Source organism: Podarcis erhardii, assembly GCF_964252035.2.
Source record: "Podarcis erhardii genome assembly, chromosome: 1".
In the NCBI taxonomy this organism is placed as follows: Eukaryota; Metazoa; Chordata; class Lepidosauria; order Squamata; family Lacertidae; genus Podarcis; species Podarcis erhardii.
Genome location: NC_138497.1, coordinates 48,473,681 through 48,492,452, shown reverse-complemented (window position 1 = coordinate 48,492,452; position 18,772 = coordinate 48,473,681). Strand labels below are relative to the sequence as shown.

The 18,772-nt window shown below is 41.9% G+C and overlaps 1 protein-coding gene across 1 annotated transcript; it reads left to right on the top strand.

The window, feature by feature from the left end:
- The first annotated feature begins 1,863 nt into the window (after nucleotides 1-1,863).
- Nucleotides 1,864-14,205, top strand: EXD2 (exonuclease 3'-5' domain containing 2). Its single transcript, XM_081875135.1, has 9 exons — nucleotides 1,864-2,020; nucleotides 5,425-5,778; nucleotides 6,924-7,183; nucleotides 9,416-9,542; nucleotides 10,389-10,708; nucleotides 11,292-11,398; nucleotides 11,909-12,044; nucleotides 13,124-13,480; nucleotides 13,756-14,205. Exons 2-9 carry the CDS (start codon nucleotides 5,449-5,451, stop codon nucleotides 13,970-13,972), a joined length of 1,854 nt encoding a protein of 617 aa, XP_081731261.1. The 5' UTR covers nucleotides 1,864-2,020; nucleotides 5,425-5,448; the 3' UTR covers nucleotides 13,973-14,205.
- Nucleotides 14,206-18,772: the final 4,567 nt, after the last annotated feature.

Sequence of the window (18,772 nt, the reverse complement as noted above, 5' to 3'; positions counted from 1 at the left end):
TTCCTGTTTCTGATTTATGCCTCCTGAACAAGGATAGAATTGCTACTAAGTCCACTTGAATTATGGAGCCTGAAGATACACGGACATCATGAACCCACATTCACTCTCTGGGGAACTGGGGAAAATGAAGGTCAGATGATGGCTAGAGTGCAGATGGTGGAAATCTCATTGTGAAGATGACCAAACATGAATTAGAGTTCTTAATCATGACTATTGCATCATAGTGAAGAGGTCTTACTATTCTGCTTCCATTGCAGCCTCAGGTGGCCATCCTGCAGAGCTGTTCCACATGGTGATTTTTTTTTTTGTCATTTTTCCTGGCCAATGAAATGTGCAGCACTTGGAGGCCTACTGAGACAAATTTGTGAAGCTCTTAGGGGATAAAGCTGCTCTTCTCATGCTAAACTAGACAACAGGTTTACTACATCTCCAAATGAGATTTCTTGTTCATGTTGCCAAACACATGGATGTTGGGTAAGCATTTCATATTGCAGGAAGCTACAGTGTAGGTGTGACCATGCCATATAGTGGTGTGGGAGGGGCTAGACTATGTATTCCTGTGCCCCTCACATATTTTAGCGCATCTGCCCTGAAAATGCAATCTCACAACTATCATGTTGGTCTGTTCCATTTCGGTTTCCTTTACCTCCCCTTCTGTTCTCCAGAGAAACTGAAAAGTTTGGGTAAATGTCAGTTACACCGATGCCTGACAGTTTATTATTTAATCTGATTAATCCGTGCTTATGTCTTGGAGTACAGAATATGAGGTTAGTACTTTTTCCTGATAAATTAATACATACTGAAATAATATGTTCTTGTGTATACATTATTATCTGACAGGAGACCAAAGCTCCACCCTCTTCTCAACAGTAGCTTCCCAGGAAGCTCTATGGTACAGGCACTTCTGTCTCACTCTGGCTTGGCAACTAAATGAAGAACCAGGCAGCAACCTTCTGGCTAGACTTGGCACAGGGGCCAGCTCTGCTCTCTGAACTCCTATTTTGATTACTTGCTCCTTGTTCTGTTAGGTAATCCAGGTGAGGGAAGAATTGGTGCTTGCAGGATTTTTTATTTATTTTAAGGTCAACAAGAGCCAGGAGCAAAACAGAGATGCTCTTGATCAGGTTGTCACTGAGGACCCAGAGATTTGTTGTCAGTATCATAATGGAGGTCACAGTCCTGTCATACAAAAATCTCCCCAGCCCCATTCTCTCCATCTTTGCAGCCTAGTTTAGAAGAGGGCCAGGGTCTGAATCCTGCAGGTCTACAATTTATTCAAAGATCTGGACCAGATACCAGTCTACCTACTGCTGTCCGGTGATGTAATCATTATCAGTAGTGCAACCTGCGAATTTGATAGTTGGGGAACTCCTGCCTCCTGGACAGGGATCTACATTAAAACAAAATCACCGACAAGCACACATTAAAAAAAAATATATGAAGGAAATACACACGGCAACAGTTTCCAACATGTTGCCTCAGCAGAGATAGTTATGAGTTCCAGGCACAAAGGGCGATTGATTTTTATTTTTATTTTTGCATTAAACTGAGGTGCAAAGATGCAATCCTAGGGGCGCTTCCTTTGAACCCCGTCGCAATTAACTTCGTTCCAAACAAACTGTGATGGGATCGGGGTGCTTGCTTCTCTTTCCGCACTCATTCTAAAAGCTCGGTTAGTGCGATCCGAAGCACATTTCACGCGCGTATAGGATTGCACAGCCTGCGCAAGACATACACACCAGTGAATCCCAACCGCACTTGTTCTCTAGTAAAGGCTGGCCTGGTTTTAAGAAGAACTCCGTCCACCAGGCGCTATTCCTTTAACCAGCCCGGAAGCCCAGACAGATGGAACCAGGGTCACAATTGCCGTACAACATGGCGACTCCCTGCGTTCCTGGAAGCTCCGGCAACACACGTGTACGTTCCTCTCCTCGAAGGACGGAAGCGTTCGCTTACGAGCAGGCTCCGGGAAGCGCGCAGACCGCGGAGAAGGAGTTCCTGCCCCGCGCAACAGAAGCAGGTAACATGCACGTGTCTTTGGTTGATAGTAGATACGGGTTTCTTGAAAGGTTCAGCCCTTGGGGAGGATAAAAAAAGCGAGACTGTTGGGACTGGCGGGAGGGGGAAATCGCCGTGAGATGGTTGCGTTTGATTTCCTCGTCGCGTGGTATTTTTCTTTCCTAGAGATTGTTGTAATATCGTTCAGAGGTTGGTGGAGCTCTTTGCTGCTGCCTGCGACTGTAGCCCTAAGAATGCTAGTATAAAAAACTTCAAGATGCAAAGGGGGCTTTAGACTAATCGGGTCTACTTGAGTGGAGCTAGGATACCCTCCCTCTCCTTATGCGATCTCTGAACCTGGTCCTGATTCAACAAGGAGCATCCCATCCCCAAGTAAAGAATATTGTGCGATCTTTCCTCACCAATCGCCTTTCTTACCTCTCTCAGCTTCAACAAAGTTTCGCGGTGTAGGGGGAGAGATTAAACTGTTACATTATTATTATTATTATTATTATTATTATTATTATTATTATTAGCTGTTATCTGTTCACTCTGACAGGCAAACGCCATATGTGTGTTCGGATTATTATTATTTTTATAAAAAACGTATTATGCAACACATTCAAAGTGCCTAAAAACACTAAGCACCAGATACAAAAAAAGAAGTCCCTGCATTAAAACTCGGAGGGAGGGAGGTCTTATAAGGTGAAATGGACTGATCTGAAGGCTTACAAAACTCACCTTACTGGCCATTAACTTCATTTAAGAAACCTTAATGGTGAAATAAAACAGTCGGTAGCTCTTGTAGTGAAACTGACTGACTGGGAAGCCAATTACCTTGAGTCTATTAAGATTTACAAACATAAGGAAGGTGGGTCAGTTGTAATGGAGTGGCAGTCTCTCTACCACTCAGAATTGTTACAATGGAAACTGAAGCCACTCTGCTCAACTCAGACACAAATTGGCATTGAGAAAATATTTATTACATTTATTATTATATCCCACCACATGGGAAGCACAGAGTGACAAAGCTAAAACTCTGGAGCAGTCTCCCAAGCAGTCCTTAAAAAAAATGCCATTTTCTATCTTAAACCCATTGTGTTTGCCCTTCCTTCCTTCCTTCCTCCCTCACAACTCTCTTCAACTGTCACTTCCATTGGATTCTAAAGGGGTTTCCAGAGGATTTGTGCAAGAAGGATCAGAATCTGGAAAAGCGGTTTTGGGGCCTAATAAAGAACTAATCTCTAAAATATATAAACTGTTGTTAGGGTGGGAGACTAAAGATGAACTTTTTAAGGAGGCAGGGATAAAATGGGCTATTGATACTGTGTGTAATATTGAAATTGTTGAGTAGGAAAAATTATGGAATTCAACGATGCAACTTTTCAGCATGTTATCAAATATGAGAAAATACGTACAAAATGCAGTATAGATGGTATTTGACACCGGTCAAAATGGTTAAAATGTACTGAAAAATAAAATAAAAAATGTGCTGGAAATGTCTGGAGGTAATGTAAACGGGCAAGAAAATTTTGAGAGATAGTGAACAATAAATGAAAGAAAATCTTTATATTTACCTTTCCCAAGAAACCAGAAGCATTTCTTCTAGGTGTAATTACCAAAGAAAACCCATAACTTATTTTTATACACAACAACAGCAGCAAGGACAGTATATGCAAGAGACTGGAAACAAAGAGAGATCCCAGGGAAAGAACAGTGGATATACAAAGTAGTTGAATATGCAGAGTTTGCCACTATGACATCTAAAATAAGAAATCAAGATGACACATTGGTGAGGAGTGAGTGGGAGTACCCAGGGGAATATTTACAAAAACTGGACCTTAAATATAAATTCCAGGTAGGAGGCACTTTGTGACCGACAGTTGATAATATGAAAGATAAGAGAGTGTTGAAAATTGGGTGAAGGAATAAATATATATGCAGTCAAACAAGAAGTAAAAAGAGCTGTCATGAAATGCTGGGTAGGAAGTAAAAAAGAATTATGGTATATAGTATGGGAAAAAGGTGTAATTGTAAAACTGAAAAAACTAAAAAATAAAAATCTAAAAGGGATTTCCACAACCAAGTGCAGGGCTATTTCTTTTGCCATTTGAGTGCAAAATACTAAGGTATTTACCAACCAATACTATACCAGTTTAACGTCTTAGGCAATGAAATAACCACACACAACTAAGCAATACACTTTTAAAATACCGGTAGTTCATTTTAAAACTTGAGGTGCACGATTTTAGAAAATGCATGATAGATTGCTATGATGAGGCCTGGATACAGTAGGCCCTTACTCAGTAGATGAATTACTGTATTTTTCGCTCTATAACACGCACTTGACCATAACACGCACGTAGTTTTTAGAGGAGGAAAATCCGTAGGCATGCCACCCGCAAGCATTCCCTCCATAACACGCACAGACATTTCCCCTTACTTTTTAGGAGGAAAAAAGTGAGTGTTATGGTGCAAAAAATACGGTAATTAATCCAGCATTTTACAAACTGTGTTCCATGGAACCCTGGAGTTCTGTGACATTGTAATGTTGTAATGGTGAGTAAGCATGCACAATGTGTGATTTCCACTGAGCTTAGGATCTCAAAAATATATATATTGTGCGTTACATGCTCATTTAAATTTAATTAGTTGATTTTGTTAAAAGGCTGTTCAAGCAACTCAAAGTTACTTAAATGGCTGTAAGCCCTCATTATAACTTAAAATATTAATATTTTTTCCTTTACTGTTTGGTATTATTCATTCATTCAGTGCCATCCATGGAATGTGGCATCTTACAATGAATGAGAGGATCCATCCCTTATGCTAAAGTGCTAATTGTCTATAAAATGGACACAATGGAGACAACAAAGAAAGGAGAGGGACACAGAGTGAGGGGAAATTGGATGGAGAATGCACAGTTACTGCATTTTGCATACATAGATTTAGTTACTGTAGGGCAAAGGAGCCAGGAGACTGTGCCAAAGTAGAGTATTGAGGAATAAAAATGGTGTCATTAAGGGGTTAGGCATCTGGTGAAGAGCAGGAAGTTGAAGCTGGGTTGATTTCCCTAAAATGGATGTTCTCCTGGGAAAGGAGCATGTTGGGTCGAGACTGTGTTGGTTATATCATTATAGGCCTCCTTACCTAGTAAGCTCTAAACAGCTAGTTTGTCAGATCTTGAACATCTCAGTTGCATGTTTGATGGAATTAAAAGTAATATTTGACACAATCCTATGCATGTTTATGCAGAAGTATATTCTGCCGAGCTCTGTGAGACATACTCCCAGGTAATACCAGGTAGGTATAAGATTGGAGACATAATGGTCCCCTCTCCCAGAAGCCTGTCTAGGACTTCATATATTTTCCTTAATATTTTGTTTGTAGGTTACAAGGCAACTCTAAATAATGCCATTTCTTCTGTAGGTGAAGATGTATGGGGACTGAAAGATGCCAAAACAAACAACCATTGCTGTTACTGTCGCCTCTCTGCTGGGCATTGCAGCAGGAGGCCTGATTTTCTGGAAACTCATCCGCCGTCAGAAACACAAATCTTGTGTTGCACTTAACCTAGGAAGGGCAGTCCAAGAAAGAGAAAAGGAAGACACCTCAGAAGAGAATTTTCTCTCACTCCATTCTTCTTCCACAATCCCCTGGGTGGAGAAGATTCTTGGGGCAGAAGTAGTGGTAATTTCTGAGGCAGAGCAGTGGAATGAAGTGGAACCCTTTATTCAGAAAGTGTTGGTGCGTTGTCCAGTCCTTGGAATTGACTGTGAGTGGGTAAGTCATAAACGATAGGAAGGCCTGTTACTTTAACAGCTTAGGGCAGAAACAGATGATTGACAACCACATTACAATAGTCCAGTCTTGAGGTTACCAATGCAATTGCTTTGTTATTACTGATGTTAAAAAGGATGCAATTGTCTAGGTTCGTTTGGTGGTGGTGTTTTTTTAAAAAATACACAACACATGTTTTATGGCAGACTATTAAAATATAACTAATCTATAAAGACAGAAAGTATAATAGGTTTATGGCACTAGATTAGTGGCCCATCAGAATAAAAGAACTACAGCGGTACCTCAGGTTAAGTACTTAATTTGTTCCAGAGATCCGTACTTAACCTGAAACTGTTCTTAACCTGAAGCACCACTTTAGCTAATGGCGACTCCCGCTGCTGCTGCGCCGCCGGAGCACAATTTCTGTTCTCATCCTGAAGCAAAGTTCTTAACCTGAGGTAATATTTCTGGGTTAGCAGAGTCTGTAACCTGAAGCGTATGTAACCCAAGGTACCACTGTACTAGCTGCTGGCTAGGATTTTAGCCTAAGGGTTCTGAAACACAATACAGTCGTACCTCGGCTCCCAAACGCCTTGGGAGTTGAATATTCCAGCTCCCAAACGATCGAAAACCGGAAGTGAGTATTCTGGTTTTCGATTTTTTTGGGGACGCTGAATGTCCAGCGCAGCTTCCGCATGCCTGCACAATTGGAAACAAATCGGAAACCGCGCCTTGGTTTCTGAACATTTCGGAAGTAGAACGGACTTCCAGAACAGATTCCATTCCACTTCCGAAGTACGACTGTAATAATGGCTAATGCATGATGTTACTGTCTGAATATGGGAGTGCTTCTGAGCTTGTTCACCGCCAGCCCCATACATTATGCCAGTAGGAGAAAGCTGTGTGCTTTCCAAGGTGTAGTGTTTAGCAGTCTTAGAGCCCAGAGTCAGTTTGCAAATTTAATGACTGGTGATGCAACCTGTATCAATTCACATTAGGATAAGCAATAAATATTGACTGAAAATGCATAATGTTCCCAGTAGGCTTGCTCTAGATAGCCGAAAAGGTTGTTAAAGTTAACTCTGTACTTCCGTTCTGTTATGGCATATATGTATATAATCCAGAAATTATATTTTTATTTTTTCAAGGTCTCAGTCAAAGGGAAGAAGGATCCGCCTGTGTCTATCTTGCAACTGGCTGTTTACAGTGGTTTTTGCACTATTCTTCGCTTGCCCCAGCTGACCAGAGGTGGACAGGTTCTTCCAAAGACTTTGCTTGACATTCTGGCAGATGGTGGCATCCTGAAAGTTGGGGTAGGGTGTTGGGAAGATGCTTGCAAGTTACTTCATGGGTACGGTGTAACAGTGAAAGGGAGCGTGGACCTTCGGTATCTAGCCATAAGACAGAAGTATGTATCCTTCAAGAAAGTTTTTTTTGTGTGTGTGTGTGTGTGCACGCGCGCGCGCCCGCGCACATGCACTGGTAGTAAGATAGAATTGTGTTTTCAAATTTATTTATTTTTTTAACGATGATTACCAGAGACGGATGCTAGCATGGTTTTTCCCTAGAGTGTTATTCATTGCAATTGGTACAGAAAAGTGTCGGTCTTTCCTTTTAGTGTTGCTAACTTTTTTTTTTATATTCCCCATATATATATATATGGGGAATATAAAATTCACCCAGAATTCATTATATATAATTCATATAAAATTCATTAATCACATATTGCATACAACAATTCCCAATAAAAGGGGGAAAACAAACTGTTGTATAGCATCTTTACATTTATCCCCCACAATGCCACATTTTGGGGCCAGTTACTGCTGGCAAGAGCAGCAGGTATAAGAGTGACCTCTGTGACAGACATGGTTCTCCAACCAGCTAAGAAACCCCTCCTCTCCATCCTAACTGCCTGCAGTCAGCAGGTCTGTTAGGATTGCTCTGCCAATTATCTTCGGCATCACAGCAACGTGCCATATGCTCGCACTCCAAAACAGGGCGAGCATTACCTCTTTTCCAATTACTTGTGATACTTGGCTGTAGTTGGTAAGTTAACTTGGCTGTAGATAGATTAATTACTAATGAATTCTAAATTAGTCTCTGGCACTAAATCCTTCAGATAATACTATAAAACTACTTCTGGGCTCAGTTTTCTTTCTTTTTTTTAAGTTATAACTATTACACTTATACTTATCTTATATATCAATTATTCTCCAAAACAGATTAATACATAGGCATCCCTGGAAGATATGGGAAAAGTCATTACTCAATTTATAAATTTGCCACATTTTGGGGGGCAGGGGTTAAGATTTTCATAATACATAATACAATATAGAAAACTAATGCAAATAAAAAAGAATAAGAAAAAGAGCTAAGAAAAGTACAAGTAGAATACAGAGTCCTCTTTTAAAGGTAGATCTTAACCCTTACCACCCACAGAAGGTAGTAACCCCTCCCACCTCTTGCCTGGGATATTTCCTTTCTCCTCCAAGCCTCTCACATTTGCTGATGTATAGAATACTACTCTGCTGGCCGGGTGCCTTGTTTTTCTGAGGACAGTCTTCTAGCTGAAAGGCATCAGGACAGCAGACTGAGTGGGCCCTTAAGCCACCTGATCACAGTCTTTCCCATTATAGATGAGAGAGAGAGAGAGAGAGAGAGAGAGAGAGAGAGAGATATCAACAAATGGAAAGTTGTGTTCTATCTGGCCACTTTTGGGTCACCCTATATAGCACAGATACTGTATTTTGAAAACATTTCCCTCAGATTCTGCCAACATATATTCCTTCCAATATAGACCCCATTAAGCTTATAAAATAGGTTGTCCTGCATATTTTCCCTATTTCTCCTTAGAGTGACCAATGTAGTCACATTTGATACATTTACTATTAGCGCTTTGAGAAATACCTCCTGTTATTTCTAATTCAGAAGATGTTTTAGATCTTAAGGCTGCATTCCTAAACATTTTTATAGGGGAGTAAGGCATGCTAAACTGAGAGGGACTTATTTCCAAGTAATCATACCTAAGATTGCAATGCAAATCTCCAGGGTGTGTGCGCGTTGCTGTTTTTACTAAAGCCATTGCCAAGCATCCATATTGGAGACAGCAGCAATTAAGAATATATTTATAAATAAAAACAAACTGTACAGTGTTCTGCCCATCCATGATATGGGTCATGTCAACCAGAAATTACTTACTAAATTTTTCATAAATTTGCTGTGATTTATCCCTGAAATATTATTCGTATCACCATCCAGCCATATCCCTAAATATTTAGCTCTAGTTTTCCATGATGTTAGTGCACTGGCACAAGAAAGGTGGGATAGAAAACTCGTATATACATAAGGGAAGATCGCCTGCTTTTTTTTCTTTAATAATTGTATTTGTTTTATATACAGTTACTCTATGTTTTTCAAGTAACTGCAGTTGTGAAATAACTTCATATTAATAACACTGACAATTTAGATGTCAAATCCCCAGATTAAACAGTGAATGGTTACACTCGCCAAGACAGTTCTAGACACAGATGGCACTTTCATATAGTGGTTGCAAAAACATATGCATCATTCTGTTCCGAAGTCATTTCGTTTTTCTGTGTAAAAAAATAACTCTTCTTTCTCCCATTTACAAAACCTAAAGTAAGGTCCTTCCCCAAAATGGACTCAGCCTCAAAGCTCTTTCTGAGAGCATCCTCAGATACCCACTTGACAAGTCTTTTCACCTGCGCTGCAGCAACTGGGAAGAAGAAGAACTGACTCCAGAACAGGTTTGGTTTTTCATCACTGCACTGGTAGTAGTTAGTGGTTGGAGAGGCAGCTCACAGTAGTTTTGCAGTCATTCACTGTGGCAGTTGGAGCGTCTCATTTTTCCCATGGGGAAAGGGGAGCAAGGCTTTGCAAAAAACAGATATGAGGAGGACTGAAGCACATCTTAAGGATTAAAAAATATATATACTGATTTGAATTAGGACTGCATTGCTTAAGCCAGGATCTGAATACGTAAAAACTGAGAAAGAGTGGCATAAGGAGCTGCCACAACAGCAGGTATAAATGAAGGTCAGGAGTAGTTGTGGCTGTGTTGCAAGGAGGGATGTCAGAAAATTGTAGTGAAAACAGAAATGGGAGTGGAAATTGCTGGTGTTTGCTTGTTTGTCCAGAACAGAAATCAATCCAGTGACTACAATCAATAGTTGATGATGCTTTCAGTCCACAAATGATATGCAATTGATTATGTTCCTCCCCGTCCAATCTGAATTGCATTTCCTTTACATTGAAATGAATGGGGTGCAATAATGTAGTGACAACCTAACGTACATAATTTATTACGTAAGTTTCATAATTTTTCAACAGCAGACAGCAAGGCAAATAATGTAGTTGGTGGAAGATGAACTGCAGCGGAATGGAAACAGTGCTTTCTTACACTGTTGGAAGTCAGTTTTCCCATAGCTTCATGGAGCTTTGGTGTTGACACTTTAGTGTGGGGGTTCTAAGTAGAATAAGGGAACTTAATTTCCTTATCTTATTAACCTGCATTCATTATTTTCATGTTTGGAATTGTTCCTCTTGGGCCCTCCTGCATACTATAACACAGAGTTTTTGCTTTTCCTCTTCAGGTTGCTTATGCTGCCAGGGATGCCCAGGTGTCAGTAGCCCTGTTCCTCCACCTACTGAACTTGCCCTTCCTTCCAGCAGGCAGTAAATATGCTCTTCTTCCTGGTTGGGAAAAAGTCCTGAAGATGTGTCAGGGTTTGGCAGATGTACCTTTCAAAGGAATAAACAGGAGTAGCTTTGGAGATGACGAAAATACAGGAGGCCCAGAGAAAAAAAGAAACTTTCCAAAGTCAGTAAATGATGGACAGTCCCCTGTCAATCAACAATCAAAGGATCCTCGGAAGCTCAAGCGAAAGCCATTGGGCATTGGATATTCTGTCAGGTAAAACTGTTTGCAGCTTTGTATAGTTTTTCACTAAATAGTGGGCAATTGGCACCAGTTAAAAATTAAGTTCCCGCCCCACAGGTTAACTTGTGAACATAGGATGCTGTCTTTATACCCAATCAGAATCTGCCTGGTATTGGCTGCACTGACTGGCAGTGGTTCTCCAGAGTTTCAGACTAAGGACATCCTTAGCCTTACCTGCAGATGATGGAAATTGCACTAGGGACCTTCTGCATGGAAAGCAGGTGGTCTACCCCTGAGCTGCAACCCTTCTCCAGTTTGTTAGTGGTGGCAATGAGCATGCCTGCCTGCTAAGAGAAGGGCCATCTACTTGCATGTTGTGAAAGTTTACTCAAAGGTTCAGTCGGACTTACTTCAGAGTAAGGTGCATAAAATTGCAGTCTTCCTTGGAAGTAGGTTTTGCTTCCCTGTAAATCCAAAGACTGAGGTGACAGTATTATTTACCTTTATTACATGTGAACTTGTGTGCAATAAGCGGAAGTATTAAGGTACTACCACTGTATATTTTGGGCAATGTATGCTAAACTTTCTTCTCTGTGACATCCATTTGTTTTTGCAGAAAATCTCCCTTGTATGACAATTGCTTCTTACATGCTCCAGACGGGCAGCCTCTATGCACTTGTGATCGCAAGAAGGCTCAGTGGTACCTAGACAAAGGCATTGGAGGTTTGTGAGCCTGTTATTTTACTAGTCAACAACACTGAGCTTTTTGGCCAATGTTATGGTGAGTTAGAGGCTCAGCTACATATGGAAAACAGCCCACTATTTAATGTGTGTTAACATTTGGGCCATATCTGCCAGACAGTCTCTTGGAATGTAGATGCTCTTCCCATCCATGCCAATTAAAATCCATCAAGTTGCTTATCTGAGGCTCACCACAGTGTGCCCTCCTTCACTTCATAACCTAGTCCACATGATGTCTGGATGAAGGAAGTGAGGAATGAAAGGTATCAGAAAGACAACTAGAAGTTTGTGGGCTAAAACTGGACCACACTGAAACAGATGCAGAGGCTGAAGATGTTGGCTTGGAAAACAAGATTTGCCACATACACCACACCCTGCCACTGCTAAGCATTCATCTTCAGACATTAATTATTATTTTGTGCAACCCATTATTTAGAGAAGACACGTAAGCAGAAATTAAACATTTTAACATCCTTTTTTTTGCCATTACAGAGTTAGTGAGCATGGACCCATTTATTGTGAAGCTACAGTTTGAACCTTCTGGGCGCCCTGAATCTAAAGTGGATTATTACTTGACTGTCAAAGAGAACCTGTGTGTTGTGTGTGGCAAAAGAGAGTCTTATATTCGGTGAGTTCTCCAGTAATCCAGGGAAGGCATTCTATTCTGGTAGAGCAAAATACTAGAGGCTGAAAGAGGATCAGGTGTTTGCTGAAACTGTTTATGGGAGCAGGGGTGCACTCAGCGCCCTACCACACAATGCCCTCATACACCTTGCCCTGCCCACTCAGTCTCCGGCTTTCCGCATGTTGGTCAGGAAAGGTCTGCCAAGGGCTGTCAGGCTCCTGTCCCACAACACAACAACAGTGAGGGTAAGGAAGAGATCTTTACTCAGGCTAATAGCAGTATGGGCTCAGAAGCAAACACAATGTCCACGAGTCAAGAGTTCAGGGTACGTGAGCAAGACAAAAGACTCAGAACTGAACAGGACCTACGAAGATGTCTCAGTGTTTGACACACCTCTCTCAGATGAGGTGGGGCGTTTATGAGACTTGTCTCCTACATGTGCACCAGCACAACTCCTCCTGGGCAGGTGCAACTGATCCCACCTACCAAGGTGGTCCTGAGCTCTCAACGAAAAGACTTTCCTGCCTGTCTACCTCGTGCTCCTGTTTCTTCAGCTCATCCCTCTGGCTGGACAGAATCCTCTCCATTCCTAAGGAGTCTCTCTGCTGCACAGGAGGGGTGGCGGCGAGATCTGATGGCTGTGCTTCCCCAGCCCTGACATCTAGAGTAAAAAGGGGGAGGACTTGCATTCTTCACCTCCAGGTGCCCACCATCTGCTCCATCTCCATCCTCTTCCCCTTGTCTGGGATTCCCACCCCATGCCCAGTCCTGATGAAACTAAGGGACCTGTGACAAGGGCTTTTATTTGCATTTGCTTTAATGTAACTAGAACCAAGCATGATTGTAGACCCTGAAAAACACTTCTTCAAAATTTAAACATGTACAGTATTCCCTACCTTTTTATTGCTTTGCTCATTTTACTGTGTTTTGCTGCTCTGTACACTGACATTTTGTGCCATTAACTGCCTTAGGGATGAGGAATCAGGGACGAGCAAGCTAGGATACCGCATTAGATCAGGTTGTCACTGGGTTGTTGCAAGCTCAGAGCTGACTGTTGGCAACCGCTGCTGTTTCCTCAACAGGAAGAACATAGTTCCTCACGAGTACCGGAAGCACTTCCCCATCCAGATGAAGGACCACAACTCCCACGACGTGCTTCTCCTCTGCACCTCCTGCCATGCCATCTCCAATTACTATGACAACCATCTCAAGCAGCAGCTGGCTGAGGAGTTTGGCGCCCCCATTGGTTGCGAGGAGGGCGTCCGCCTCCTGGAAGACCCCATCCGCAGGCAGGTCCGCTCAGGTGCCAGGGCTCTCTTGAATGCAGACAGTCTTCCCCATGCCAGGAAGGAGGAGTTGCTACAGGTGATCAAGGACTACTTTGACTCTGTGACAGTTTCTCCGGAGATGCTGCAGGAAGCAGCTGGACTGGAAACCAGGTACAGCTGGAAACTTCGCTCTGTGTCTAGGTTGCAGGGGTGATGGAGAGCCAGAGGCTAGGCCTGATCCTCACCCCCAGCACTTCTCATTTCTGCCTGTTTCTTTGCAACACCCTCTCGAGGCTTTTGTTTGTTTGTCCCCTGCTTGCTCGTGTTATGGATAATTTTATAAAGTGCATACAGGAGGCCAAAGCATAACAGGCCTGTGTGTGGTTTGGAAATCCATGGGGTCCTGTCTTTGTATCTGAATCCACATTTTCTTTCTGCCCTTTCAGGATTTGTAATGAGAACTACATGCCACATGGCCTAAAAGTGGTCCAGTGTTTTTCCCGCGGGGGCCTTCGCTCTCTCATGCAGCTGGAGAGGCGCTGGCGACAACACTTCTTGGACGTTATGCAGCCCAGGTATCTCCCGACACAGTGGTCTGTCAGTCACAATCATGAGAAGCTGATCCAAAAATATGGGGAGCATCTCCAGGTCGAACTCTCTTGAAGCGTCATGAGGACTAATACGCTAAGAAGGTGACGGGAAATATACTTGGGAAACTTGGGAAATAAACTGGGGCTCTTTGTTTTCCATTACGCGCCTATAATGGATGTGCAGGATCCTGCTCAGATTGCCTGTCGCTTAGGAAATGGTCAGCTGTGTCAAATCAGCAAAACCGTGTGAAATGGTTAAAACGTGCAGTTTTTTAAGTTCTGAATAAATTTTAAGTACCATTTGAATCCATTGTTTATTTGCTGCTTTGTTACACAAAGGCTACAGTAGCCAGATTTTTGTCAGGGAGGGACTTCCAGGATCAGGAAGGATGTCATGGTAGCAATGAATACGGTTTTAAAGTAACAAGTGTGTTCCCTCTGGTCCCAGTCTCCTTAGCGGACTGCAGTAAGCCTTTTTTAACTTTACCTTTGTGGTAACTGGAAAAAAGCCTTGTATGCAATAGAAGATAATGTCAGACTGGTGGTGCTACAGCACAAGGTGTATTTGAAGCGGCTGAGTGCTTGAATTTCATCCACACAAGGGCTTTTCAAGTTCCCAGCCATCCAGGCTCAAGCACTCACTTGACCAGTGACACCAGGGGAAGGGAAGGGACTGTTCAGGAATTCCTGTATAAGCCACAGGCAGTTTCGAGAAGACCACTCCTTTGTTGAAAGACTGAGGCATGTGGATGTTTTGTTTCTTTCTGTCCATCGTTCTCTTTCCCAAGTAAGACATACTGGCAAATACTAGGTGCAAACTGCCTTAACAGCATCTCATAGCCACTTTTTCTCTATGACTGACCAGGTATGGAGGAGCCAGTCTGCTAGCTTCCCAGCAAGTGTGTTGCTCTTTTGGTTCTCATTCTGTTTCAGAAAGTGCAAATCAGGGAGGTTCCCCTAGTCTGAAGCAAGATCTCTCCTTTGACTTCTGGAAGGTGTTGAAATTCAATTCGTATTTAAATGTGAACCTACCTAAGTTTGAACTTTCCAGAACATTACGAGATCCAAAACATAGCCAGTCGTCAAAATGCACACCTCACTGAATTTTGAGATGCCACTCTCCAGCCAAACAATGTTTACAGAAACACATATCCCAGGGGAAAGTGTGCAGAAAAATGATTTTTTTTGCGAAAAAAATGTACATTGGTCAAAACTATATACAAGAATGTCTGTGTGAGAGGATCAACGCTGATCAATTTTCATGCAGTTTAAAAAAATAAACCCACAAATTGCTACAGAAATGTGGCAAGCTGATTTTAAGACTGGAGAAATATTAATCGGAGAGAACTGAGATTGACAGGTCTGTCCATCCCTACTTCAGACACATGGAAGAGGAGATTGTTACTAAAATTTACTGCAAAATTAAACAACAACTGACTGTTATCTTATTAACCAAGAATCACTGTGGCATATGAATCTTGAGAAGTTAAGTGGCTGAGGCCTCATCTGCAGTATCATACCACTTTAAACAGTCATGGCTTCTCCCAAAGAATCTTGGGAACTGTAGTTTGTTAAGCAGTCCCATTCCTTTCACACTTACAATTTCCAGAGTGGTTTAATGATCAGTCCCTCTTCCCAGGGAACTCTGGGAATTGTAGTTCAGTGAGGGGAATCCTAATACCCTTAACAAGCCACAAGATAGGGTCTTTTCTGCTTGCCACAATTAGCTCCTTAGAGCTAGAACTAAAAATAAGACTTTTCTTCAATTGCTTAGTCCAGCATCTGGACTGATAGTTCATTGACATGATTTTAAAACTCCTGATATTTGAAGTTTGCCAGGCTTGTACTGGCTCTCAGGCTGATCAGATCCTGTGACTTTCATACTCTCTTTGGTGCGGGAAGAAGACCATTTTTATTTACCCAGGCTTTTTAAATCTTTGCCTCTTAATGCAATGAATTTCAGATCTGCAGTGTACTTTTAGTGATGCTGTGCATCTTGTATTATTTTACTGGCTGCCGCTGACATTTTCATGCTGCTGTTTTATTGTTTCATTGATACTGTATTTTAGTGTTTTGTTGCTGCCCCCTGTACACTGATATTGGGCGGCATACAAATACTGTAAATAAATTGAAACAAGCTGCCTTGCAATGGAAAGGGGGGAATGGCTACATGAATCTTTACTTAATTAACCTCACAGGGTGCTGCGAGGTCTAACCATTATTTATACATTCTAGGGAATTTAATTGGGTTTTTTAAAAAGAAAAGAAAAGAAAGAAAAACTGTGCTAGCGGCTATTTGTGTTCACCATTAATATTTGATAGGAGTGTCAACATTTTCACGCATTTTAACACTGTTGAATAAATCTTAGTTTTAAAGAAATGATACACCAGCTGCTTTGTTTTCTTCTCTTTGGGTTGGCGCCAAACTTCATTAATTTGAGTGGAAATTCTGTTAAGTGCTTGGTAAGGTCACCCATATTTCTGCAGCTCCCTGCCACACCAGATGCCCCTCCTATGAATCCCCTGGGTGATTTAAGTGACTTTTGAGGGCCACAAAGAGGAATGGGCAAATCTTTCTCTTTAGGGCATATGTCACTTTCCCATCTGTTCGACTCATAAATACCTTTTGTCTTATTTTCACATATAATTTGATATTTTAAAAAGCCAACCCGCCTGAAAATCAGCACATTTAAACACACATTGTGAACATTTTCTTTAAGGATACAAAGCTCCTTTTCTCTTCAAGTATGAGATTTAGACACGTTTTATGCTTTTTTAATACGTTTTTGTAATTAGCTAAGAATTGTGTTTCAGCATTTGGAGACGAGCAGAACCAAATAGCTCTGTTCTAATCCACACACCAGTGTGGGAGGTGCGGATCAAATCAGTGCATATTAAATTTGCAAAACTTGAGTTCCTTTTGCAACTCTAGCTGAAACAAGGGAAGGAAATCAATAAATCATTGCTCACATGCATGGGCAGAAGTGCCTCTGCTTTTTGCATTAACAGGTTTGGATCCAGGCACATGAGTACTACCCATTTTTGACTGATCTGTTTTAGCTATTCCTGATGAAAACTCAGACTGTTTCCTTCAAAACTACTCTACCTCTTTTTCCTCTTTCCCACTGTTTAATTTCATTAGATGAATGAGTATTGTGTTTTGAGCAAAAGTGAATGTACTCATCAAGGTAATGAGAGAAACAGAATTTCTTTCATAGCCCCTAAGAGATGTCTAAGCAGGTATATTATTTATTTCCCTTCTTACAGCGTTCCTCCTCCATCCCTCTTTGTGTCTTCCCTTCCCTTCAGAGTACAAAATTCTACTTGATTCTGGTGCTAAAAGCAACCTAATGTCAGTGAGTCGCTAGATGACACCCAAGAAATCTTAATGTTGTAATTAATGTTTCAAAGACAGGAACTACTAGAAAAGGTGCAAGCTGTCCCGTAACCCACTATGGGTGCTGCTGCTTCCGCAAGGTTTGGAAAGGGTGTCCTTCTGCTTCCAGTGCAGTGTATCACCTTTGCCTGGATCCTAAAGAAGAACACGGATAGGGAACCTGTGGCCCTCAACCATTGTTGGGCTCTTAACTCCCATCCACTCCTGTCAACCTGGCCAATGGTCAGGTGCGATGGGAGTTGTGGTCCAACAGAATCTGGAGGGCCACAGGTTCCACATTTCTAGTCTTAGAGATCATAGAATTGTAGAGTTGGAAGGGACCTTGAGAATCATCTTAGTCCACCCTCCTGCAATGCAGGAATATGCATCTGTCCCATACAGGGATTGAACTTGCAACCTTGGGATTATCAGCACCATGCTCTAACCAACTGAGCCATCTAGCCTGGAACCTTTTCAGTTTCTTTCCTTTGACTTTTAATAGACTACAGTGGAGGGTTGCTTGCCTCATTCTTCACGCCTTTTTGACCTAGAACCCCTAGACCCTTCTCCACTCCTCCCACTTCTAAAGCATTTTACCCCACCTTTCTTAGCTCTACGCGTTACTCAGATCAGCTTACGACAATGAAAATTACAATCGCACAATAAAACTGAAGCACTGGCAAAATGCAACAGAGGCAGAAATGGTGGATTAAACAATTCTCTATTTAAAACCATTAATGACCAATGGAGTCTGGTCCTTTAGGGCAAATGGGAACGGTGCCCTGCTAATCTCAATCTGTTTTTCTTAGTTACAGCCAGGCCTGAGGGTGGCGCTGCCTGTTAGCTTTCTCCTCCCTCGCCTCACTGTTTCCTTAGTAGACATCATCAGGGAAGAGATTGGGGACAAAACTAGAATTAGATCTGCCTTCACCTCCCCTGGGCCTTTCTGTTTTCTACTGTACCAGTCTCAATGGGACCCAGCCATCACTGTTAGTAACCTTGCAAGGCAAAAGCCTGCTGGAGTAGAAAGGTCTTGAAAACTCAAAGAGATGGAGCCAGCCACATGTTAACAGGTAAGATGCTCCACGATTTGGGTGTTGCTCCTCTCTCTAGTCACTGCCAACCACACTTCCACCACATCCAGAAAGCAAAGAGGGACCACTCTGGCAGATCATAGGCAACAGGTAAACTGGAGCACAAGGAGGAAGGAGGAAGGGCCCACAGCAATTTATGCCAGAAAATAAATTGTTAGTCTTTAAGGTGCTACAAGACTTCATTTTTTTAATGTGCAGATATATCACAATTCTGAATTAACCCCCAAAGATAACATCATATTGACTTTGCTTTTTAAAAGGGGTGTGTGTGTGAGGGATAGTTCTGCTTGCTCGTTACATTAGCCTTCCTTCATAAACAGGCAATATACAAGAGATGAAGAAACAGAAATTGTATGTAAAGACCTGCCTTGGTGCCAATATTCTGCCTGGGATTTATTGGCTA